The 9,440-nt window shown below is 44.5% G+C and overlaps 1 protein-coding gene across 1 annotated transcript in view; it reads right to left on the bottom strand.

Annotated features, from left to right (window-relative positions):
* Positions 1 to 778: 778 nt before the first annotated feature.
* The window catches only part of DNAH10 (dynein axonemal heavy chain 10), a 119,755-nt gene continuing 111,093 nt past the window's right edge, over positions 779 to 9,440 (bottom strand). The window contains exons 71-79 of the mRNA XM_081892744.1: positions 7,939 to 8,148; positions 7,421 to 7,516; positions 6,686 to 6,857; positions 4,316 to 4,447; positions 3,108 to 3,319; positions 2,850 to 3,017; positions 2,285 to 2,465; positions 1,880 to 2,025; positions 779 to 1,114 (exon numbers count right to left, since the gene is read on the bottom strand). Of these exons, the coding sequence (XP_081748870.1) occupies positions 968 to 1,114; positions 1,880 to 2,025; positions 2,285 to 2,465; positions 2,850 to 3,017; positions 3,108 to 3,319; positions 4,316 to 4,447; positions 6,686 to 6,857; positions 7,421 to 7,516; positions 7,939 to 8,148 (1,464 nt within the window). The 3' untranslated portion in view covers positions 779 to 967. The remainder of the gene's footprint in view (positions 1,115 to 1,879; positions 2,026 to 2,284; positions 2,466 to 2,849; positions 3,018 to 3,107; positions 3,320 to 4,315; positions 4,448 to 6,685; positions 6,858 to 7,420; positions 7,517 to 7,938; positions 8,149 to 9,440) is intronic.

Below are 9,440 nucleotides of genomic sequence, written 5' to 3'. Positions count from 1 at the left end.
ACTGTTCTTAACCTGAAGCACCACTTTAGCTAATGGGGCCTCCCACTGCTGCTGCTGTGCCACCCCGCAATTTCTGTTCTCATCCTGAAGCAAAGTTCTTAACCCGAGGTACTATTTCTGGGTTAGCGGAGTCTGTAACCTGAAGCGTCTGTAACCTGAGGTACCACTGTATTTGCAATGGGAACTCCTGCATGTGCCACTGTCTACTCTCACCGAATAGATTTCCTATGTGCCCATGCATCTAGAGGGCTTCATTTCTGGAGAAAGCTGCACATGCATCTCACAACTCTGCAACTGCAGCAGCCCCTTAGTCTATGTTCCTAACTACCAACCCTTTATCAAAGTGCCCTGTAATATCTGCCAGCCCCCTTTTCCTACACTATATTTGTGTTGCTTTTCTGGAAGAATTTGACCCATATGTTTGCTTTTGATATTCCTTTTCATGTTGGGATTTTCCTTTTTAGTAAATATTAAAGCTCTTTCTGGAGAATGTTAAAGGAAGCATATACTTTTGACAAGATACCACTGGTTTGGATCCCTTACTTAGCTATATCTCCCAGTTATTCATGCGTCCAATGCTGATGACAAGCATCCATTCTAAGATGCTGAGAAAAGTACCCCGTGAAATTAAAAATTGGGCTTAACCTTTCTTACAATAATGCAAACCAATTAAATAGTAATTCTTGTGTGGTTTGACTGGGGGTCTTAAACAGCATTGAATCTGAGGAAGGATGGCTGAAGAATAAACAATGAAATCAAAGTATTTACACCTGCTGGCTAACCACAAACACCAAAGAAAGGTTTATTTTCAAACAAGTTGCAATATATAAAATGTAAGGAATCCTACTCAAAAATTAGTTTTAAACAAATCTACAGTACATATCTTCAGCAGCTGGAAGCAAGGAGATTCCAGTGTTTTTCTGTATCTTCTCTCGTCAACAGAATGTGTAGCCTTTGCATCTGGCCACTAATCAGCATTCAATGTGAGACAAACTCCTTGAAGTACCCAGTGAGAAATATGTCTTGTGGTATAAAGATCAGCTTCAAATACCAAGCCGACGCCCATCGCGTTCCTCCGCATAGATGTTGTGTACACTGGAGTCCGGAAGGTGTTCTAGAGAGAAACAAAGTCAAAGTGTTACTATACACACATACACACATTCTTTTTACTCTGGTTGCTAAAGGCATATGATAAAGATTGCTGACCACTAGGCAAAACTGATTCTGTGCTCTGCAGAGCAGTACACTAAGTATATGAGAGGGTGACTGCTTTTATAATTACAAGGTAGGGGGAAATGAAAGGGCTTTTTCAGCAGTAGCGCTCTCCCTGTGGAATGCCTTCCCTTCAGATGTCAAGGAGATTAAGAACTATACAACTTCTAGAAGACATCTGAAGGCAGCCCTGTATCAGGAGGTTTTTAACGTTTAATGTTTTTATATTTTGCTGGAAGCTGCCCAGAGTGGCTGGGGAAACCTAGCCGGATGGGTGGGGCATAAATAAATTATTATTATTATTATTATTATTATTATTATTATTATTATTATTAATTTATTTATTTATTTACAAGGGAACTTGAGGGGGGAAATATAATAAAGGCATGTTTTTAATTTTCCAAGTACACTTAGCAATGTTGAAATGCAGACTGCAATGCAAGGGTGGCCATATTCCAGTTAATTGAATTTCCTAACAGTAGGGTTGAGAGAGTGAAAGCACTGCAAAATCTGCCCTTCGAATCCTGTCTAAAATGGTGTGGCAGCCAGCATTAGTATGGAAACAAAAGACGAAGTCTGTGTAGGAGGGAAGCTTCTCTGAACCAGCTCATCCCAAGTAGTTTGCAGTTTAAATAAAGCTTTAAGAGCTGCTCTTGGCAGCTTGTACCTGTAGCTTGAGACGATGAGCCTCGATGGGGATTATCTTCAGAATAGGTAAGTCAACCACCAGCACTTTGGGCTTACTCTTGATGAGGCAGCTATTTTCAAGGTCCCAGTCAGCTCCTTCCAGGTACAGGCCAGAAACAAAGCATCCTGGTGAAGACCAGAAAGACATTGTTCAATGCTCCATGTTTTGAGACTTCAAATAGATGATCTAATAAAGCCCTAGGTGTTTAACCATTAAGGAACTTTTGTTACAAGACTTCTATGGAGAAGAGGTGTGTCAGTTTCTCCCTTTGAACAAAGAACCATGAAAGGCAGCAAGCAATCCTTAACCTGCACACTCAGCTTAGTAATATACCAACAGTCCATTTCCAAGTTCCAACCAAGGCAGCTCTGGGGAAAGCCCTACCCTGTCCAGGACGCTCTGTGACTTCATCGGCAGTCCTGTACTTGGTCACTTGAGTATACAAGGTGGAGCGGTCCAGAGGCCAGCCGTTCTTCCTGCAGGTTGCTTGAACAAGTGCAGTGAGGTACGACTCGGGGATATGCAGTCCCGACAACCACATGACGCTTGGTTCGCTCTCCTCAATCTGAAAGCAGAAATGTATGTTAACTGACTCTTTCCCAAGTTGAATTACCATGGCTACAATCCAGCGCAGCTCCTGAGTTCAGTGGCTTTAAGGGCATCTAGCCTGGGGTTGGATTGTGGCCTTAATGTCCCACACAGACAGGAAATAATGAACAAGGGGATTACCAAAAGATGCCTTGCACACCAGATCAGACTTGGTCTCCTGTGACTGGCAGCATCTGCCCAGGGTCTTGAGCAGAGAAGGATCTTTCCTATTGGCTGCTGCCTGATCCATCTGGAAATGCCAGGGACTGAAGCTGGGGTGGTCTGCAAGCAAAGCATCGGCTCTGCCACTGAGCTATAATCCCCACCCCCCAATTAAAGGGCATTTTGAACTTTCACTTACCCACGATGTATACTGGAGAAACCTATTCTTAAAATAAAGCATCCAGTTGCCGAGTGTCTTCAGGGTATCTGGGGCCAGCTTTCTCCAGATGCTTGGGATTTGCCCGTTAAAGAGAGCACGGGCCACCTCATCCAATTCATTGCTCATTCCAACCTCCCCAGCCAAGGCCTGGTGAGAGAATTGCCAGAGAATCCTGGTTACATATCTCTATCCAAGGGGTGGGGACAATTTTAAAAATATCTAAACAGCTTTGCTTACTCTTTGCAGTTCCGCCAGTGACCTTGTCATGCGAATTATGAGCTTATTAAAGCGCTCCAGTTCCTGTAGCAGCACCACTGTCGTCGGTGAAATTTCCAGTCCGAAACCCTTTCTTATCTGATCAATGTCAAAGACCTGGGGCATTTTGTTTTCTATGTCCTTAGCAACCTGGCCAATATATTCATCTCGACTTATCCCTGTACCAGTTTCACCTAAAATTTATTAAGTTGAGAGTTATTAGAATTATCTACACTGGCCACCAGTCTGCATGAAGACTATGGCACAGTTATTGACTATCAGGCTTTTATTAATAAACAGTTTCTTAGTGCCCAGTTTTATTCACCTGTAGATGCTCACAAATACAGCTAACTGATGAATCACCCTACAACTTCCTTTAATCATTTTAGTGTCCATGTAAACAGGCTCACAAATCTACATTTCCTAGAACTCCAGGTTGTGGGCTGGGGAGCCCTGACAAATAGGTCTAAACAGATCTAAAAGCACCTGACATTTGTAGTGAACCTGACTCCTGTGTTTTGACTAATCCAAAGAGTTTTCCACTGGATTAGAATCTCCTCCTTTTGGAAACTGCCGAAGAATGGGTGTGTCCTTGTGGATGAATGGAAATGTTATTGAGCTATACAGTGGTACCTCAGGTTACATACGCTTCAGGATACATTCGCTTCAGGTTACAGACTCCGCTAACCCAGAAATAGTACCTCAGGTTAAGAACTTTGCTTCAGGATAAGAATAGAAACCGTGCTCCGGCGGTGCAGCGGCAGCAGGAGGCCCCATTAGCTAAGGTGGTGCTTCAGGTTAAGAACAGTTTCAGGTTAAGAACGGACCTTCGGAACGAATTAAGTATGTAACCAGAGGTACCACTGTACATAAGAAGCATCTGCAAAATATGGGTAGATGATTTTGTGAATGGTTCTTTTAGTAGCAGGCATTCCAAGTTAAATTCTGTCAGAAAACAAGGTCAGCTATAGTTTAATGAATGGAGGATTCTTTTTCCACCTAGCCCAGGATTGTTACTTGATCCTTTTAGCTGGATTGGACCTGGGACAATCTTCATGCGAAGCAGGTGCTCATCACTGTCTCGGGTCCCTCCTCTCCATTTCACTGATGTCCTCAATAGAGTTGAGGTCTAGTTCTAAATCTTTTGTTTCTTTCATCACTACATAGTTCTAACTGGGCAAGAGTCATACCTGTTTGAGGCTGCAGCTCCAAAAGATGTGACCACATGTCCCGAGCTGCCTGTGTATAGTATCCAATTTCAGCATTTGGGTGTAGGCCAAATACCTCTGGAGTGTTAGCAAGGGGAAGTGACTCTATTTCGTCTGTAAAATGGAGGTACAAAAGGGGGGAAGAATTGAAGGGGGTGGAAGTCAGGTTCACTTCTGTAAACATTCATCCTCTAAAATTTGCATGATTTTGGCCTCCTGTGGTGCTTTTAACATATAGTATAACATTCTGATGTCACTGTTTTTTCATAGTTTAGGTAGCTAAATAATGGAAAAAATAGGAGCAGGTACAAAAGATGGAAGGAACAGGGGTGCTAAAGGAGAACCTTAACAGAAAAAGGAGACCTTACAATGGTTCTGAAGCAGTGGGAAATTAAGGGTCATTCACCATTCACCTCAGCCAGCAAATTTACTTACTTACTTATTTAATATACTGCCCTATAACTGGAGGTCTCAGGGCAGTTCACAGAACAAAATCAGAATATGAAACCACAAAATATATAAGCAAAATAAAATCAACAACCCAATACCTCCCCAAAAAAACCCCCACATTTTAAAAGGGCATAGGATGTCAATCAAATCAACTGAAGGCTTGGTTAAAAAGGAACATTCAGACAGGGAGCCACTGCAGAGAAGGCCCGCTCTCATGTTGCCACCCTCCAGACCTCTCAAGGAGGAGGCACACAAGAAGTGCCCCTCAGAATATGATCTAAGGGTCTGGGTAGGTTCATATGGAAAGAGGTGGTCCTTGAGGTATCATGGTCCTGAGCCATTTAAGGCTTTATAGGTCAAAGCCAGCACTTTGAATTGGGCCTGGAAACTAATTGGTAGCCAGTGCAGTTGGACCAGGATCAATGTAAGACGCTCAAACGTCTTGCTCCGGTGAGCAACCTGGCCGCTGAATTCTGCACTAGCTGAAGTTTCCAAACTGTCTTCAGAGGCAGCCCTACATATAACACATTGCAGCAATCTAACCTTGAGGTTACCAGAGCATAGACAACAGTAGCTAGGCTATTCCTGTCCAGATAGGGGCGTAGTTGGACCACCAGCCAAAGCTGATGGAAGACACTCTGGGCCACTGAGGCCACTTGAGCCTTGAGCAATAGCAAAGGATCCAGGAGTACCCGCAAGCTGCGAACCTGCTTCCTTCAAAGGAAGTGTAACTCCATCAAGAGCAGGCGACCTCCCACCCATCTGGTCTAGGGAACCACCACCCACTAACAGTGCCTCAGTCTTATGTGGATTGAGTTTCAGTTTGTTGGCTCTCATCCAGTCCATTACCGAGGCAAGACACTGGTCCAGCACTTCCACTGCCTCACCAGCAGATGCATACTGCTGATAATGTACTCCAAACCTCCAGATAACCCTACCCAGTGGTTTCATGTAGACATGGGGATAGGATTGAACCCTGAAGAACCTCACACTGAAGGTTCAACAAGGCTGAAAAGCATTCCCTCGGGGAATGACCATCCAAGTAGGACTGGAACCACCGCAAAGCAGTGCCACCCACCCCTAGTTCAGACAGCCGCTCCCGAAGGATTCCATGGTCAATGGTATCGAAAGCCACTGAGAGGCTGAGAGGAATTAACAGGGACATGTTTCCCTTGTCTGTCTGTCTGTCTGTCTGTCTATCTGTCTGTCTCTCTCTTTCTCTCAGCAGAGATCATCATAAAGGGTGACCAAAGCTGTTTCTGTGCCCAAACTGGAGATCGGCCAGGGCTTCAACAGGGTGCCAGTCCTATCAGCTGGAAAACCCCGCAAAGCTGTTTGTAATCCCACTGGATCCCTCAGCCTCTGAGGGCGGATCTTCCTAATAGCTTAGGCAGGGAGGCTGCTGGGCGGTAAACCAGCAGAATCCCTAATCTGTCCCGATTGCCCAATGCCTGGAACACACATTCTAGATTTGCCCCCAACTGGACAGAGAGTCCAGATAGAGAATCTATAGCCCACAGCAACTCCCCCTCCCCAACCCTTGAGTCTGCCCTGATGCTGCCCTGAGTACCCAGGTGGGCACAGCTGGGTGAGACCAACTCCACCCTGTTGACCCACCCAGGTTTCAGTGATTCATGCCAGATCAGCCTCCTCATCCATAATCAGATCATGGATGAGCGAGATTTTATTCTGGGCTGACTTGGCATTCAACAGCAGCAGTCACAGACCTGAGGGCTGGCTGACAGGACAACCACAATTCCCCAGGTTGGAGGAGGGGCTGGCTGGTATTCATGCCCTGAATAACTATACCTACCACATGCAAAACATATAGGAGAACAAGGCTACTTAAGATGTGGCAGGAAAATAGATTTGGAAGTCAAGATGCAGCAAAGCTTTGCTTACCAACATACTCATCCTTGGAAGTCCCTTCAGGGATTTTATAGTCAACATCCTCATCATGGAAAAAATGGAAGGGTTGGAAGGTGTCAAATATGAAATCCCCCAGATACTCATCCATGTAGGTGGTAAGGATGCGCCGATCAAAGCTGTCGATGGCCCGTCCACCGTACATCACCTGGAGTTTGATGAGATGACTCTTTAGGCCATTATCAACAACTTGGGGGTTTCTCCATCAATTTGACCTGAATTTCCTTCCTCAAGTCATTCCTAGCAATAAGCAGTAAACTTCCACAGGCTTTTGATACTCTCACTTTTCATTTCTTTAAGACTAGCTGTCATGGGTCAAAGGAAAACTCTAATGATAAGGTCATGCTTTACCTCTCAAAAGCCACAGAACCAGAAGTAAAATCTTCATATTTGCTTCATATTTAAAATAGCATTAAAAAGTAGTCAGATGCAGTCAGCTATGTACCTGTAACATGAGGTTCCCCTTTCTTATAATAAGAGTTCCACCTGCTTTGCATATTGATTGCAAACTTTGGCACCTCCAGTTAAAAGGGCCTCATGCAGCAGGACTTTTTTCGGGGGGTTCTTCTGGAAAAGGCAATATGGTGCCCTCCAGTTCTGGACTTCAGCATGTTGCCTTCCCCTGGAATAGGCAATGCTGTGCTTGATGGGCTTGCTATAAGGCAGTTTTTTCCTGGCTCAGAGCAATTTGGCAACGACACGCTTGCTTACCTCTCCAATGAGATACTTGAGGCTCCCCCAAGGAATTTTGTCATCATTTTGCTGGAATGCTTTTGTCAAGTATGTGTTGAGGATCTCCATGCAGACCTAAGGGAGTTATTACAGTGGGCAGGATAAGGAGGTTACTGTTGCTTAGACATTTGTAGACACTGGCTTGCTATAGTTTCAGACAATGCCACACTCAAAGCCAACAGTGCTCAAAACAAAATGGAAACTGGCTATGAACTGACTATGAACAGCTGTTCCACCTGGCTGCAGCAGAGGGAGAGAAGAGACAGCAGGGCCTGCACACACCAGTCAGGAATTGGAGTCATGCTCCTCAGGAGCCGCCTTGATCATCTGAGATATAAATCTAAAGAATCTTTTGTAAATTATAATGCTGCATCTATGTCCTATTCAATATAAACCAGACTTTTAAAGACTGAGACCCATCATGTAAACAAGAGAGCAAAGCCGGAAGCTATTGATTCTTTTACCATGGAAGATGCTGGTCTGCACAAGCTTCTTACCTGGAAGTCAGATTCATTGAAATCATAAGGCACATTCCAACCGATCTTCCCAAATTTCCTCCTCTCCTGAACCACGGCATGAAAAAATGCTAAGACATAGACCAAAGCCTTGAAAGCAGGATGGGGGCACTGATCAAGGGCTTCATGAGAGATTTTGAAGTAGGTGGCTCTCATATTCAGTTTCAACCCATTGGGTGGCTCTGTGACAACCTAATGCATTGGAGAAAATGAAGGTTTGCAGTGAGATTTGCCAGATAAATTGACACTGAGCTACTCCTCTTCCTGAGGGTGCTTTTAGTGGCTTCCTTGACCTGTGCAGCATGCGCACTGTGCCTGTATTCTCCACCCCCCAGTCCTTGCCTCAAATGTACAAATTCTGCAACCAAGAGAGTTTCAATTTAATTTATATACCTTTGGCCAATATGCAGAGAATTGTCTGACTGCAGGATTTGTTTGCTTTTCTGTTTCTTTAAAGCTGAATTCTTGAGCTCTCCATGTCACTTCTTCCTGGCTATGAAATTATATCCACCCCTGAAGCAGGGCCACAACCCATGTATGAAACTGCCTTATACTCGTCCTCTGCCTTGAGCCTTTATTATGGTCCAAGGGCAGGGAGGGCAATGGTGGCAGCAGGGCAGGGCGGCACTGCTCATTTCGCCTCAAGCAGCAATACAGGCTGCACTGCCCCTGCATCTTAGCCAGTATTGTCCACGTGGCTATCCAAGGTTTTTCCAGGCCCTGCTGCTTGAGATCCTTTTAATTGGAGATATTGAAGGAGGAGACCAGAATGTTCTATGTGCAAAGCATGGGCTTTGACACTGAGCTCTGGGCTCTCCAGAACTGAAAGTATTTCCTGAAATCCTGTTGCCTCTGTTTTTGAGACTGGGAGGAAAATTTTCCCTTGTTAAAGTTACTTAAGTGTCACTCTGCTGCTCCAACATCTGCCTAGCAAAATGATTAGGTTTACATGAGGGATTTATAGGAGGAGAAACCAAGTCATTGTTGAAATATCATTAGTGGAGCTTCACTGGCTTGTGATTTAAAAATAATCAGCTCAGCTTGCTTGTGATAAATGCCTCAGACTTAGGATAAAAGCAACCAGCTGCTTCCTATAAAATCATTTGCCCTACTGACATTGAGGCGCAGCTTGGCACAGGCGTCAGCCCAACATGTTCAAAGATACAAAAGTGTATCTGAAAATGGTGAGACAAAAACTGATGACTCTACCATATTTCAAGCTGATTGGCCAGCAAGTTCCAAGGCCTTCCCCTCAACACAGCAAGTAGGGTTGCCATATTTCAAATAGTGAAAGGTTTTTGAGCTATTTTAAAGGGAAATCGCCCAAAACGACACTGCCTACATGGGTTGCCATACGTCCGGGCGTCCCCTAACATTTTACCGATTTCCACCCAGACACTGCTTCTGACTGCAGTATTCCAGATATGTCTGGGAAATTCCAGACGTACAGCAACCCTATGGAAAGGCAAATAAAATATTGGGGC

The sequence above is a fragment of the Podarcis melisellensis genome, assembly GCF_964234715.1.
Source record: "Podarcis melisellensis genome assembly, chromosome: 16".
In the NCBI taxonomy this organism is placed as follows: domain Eukaryota; kingdom Metazoa; phylum Chordata; class Lepidosauria; order Squamata; family Lacertidae; genus Podarcis; species Podarcis melisellensis.
This window is presented reverse-complemented; position numbering and strand designations above follow the sequence as displayed.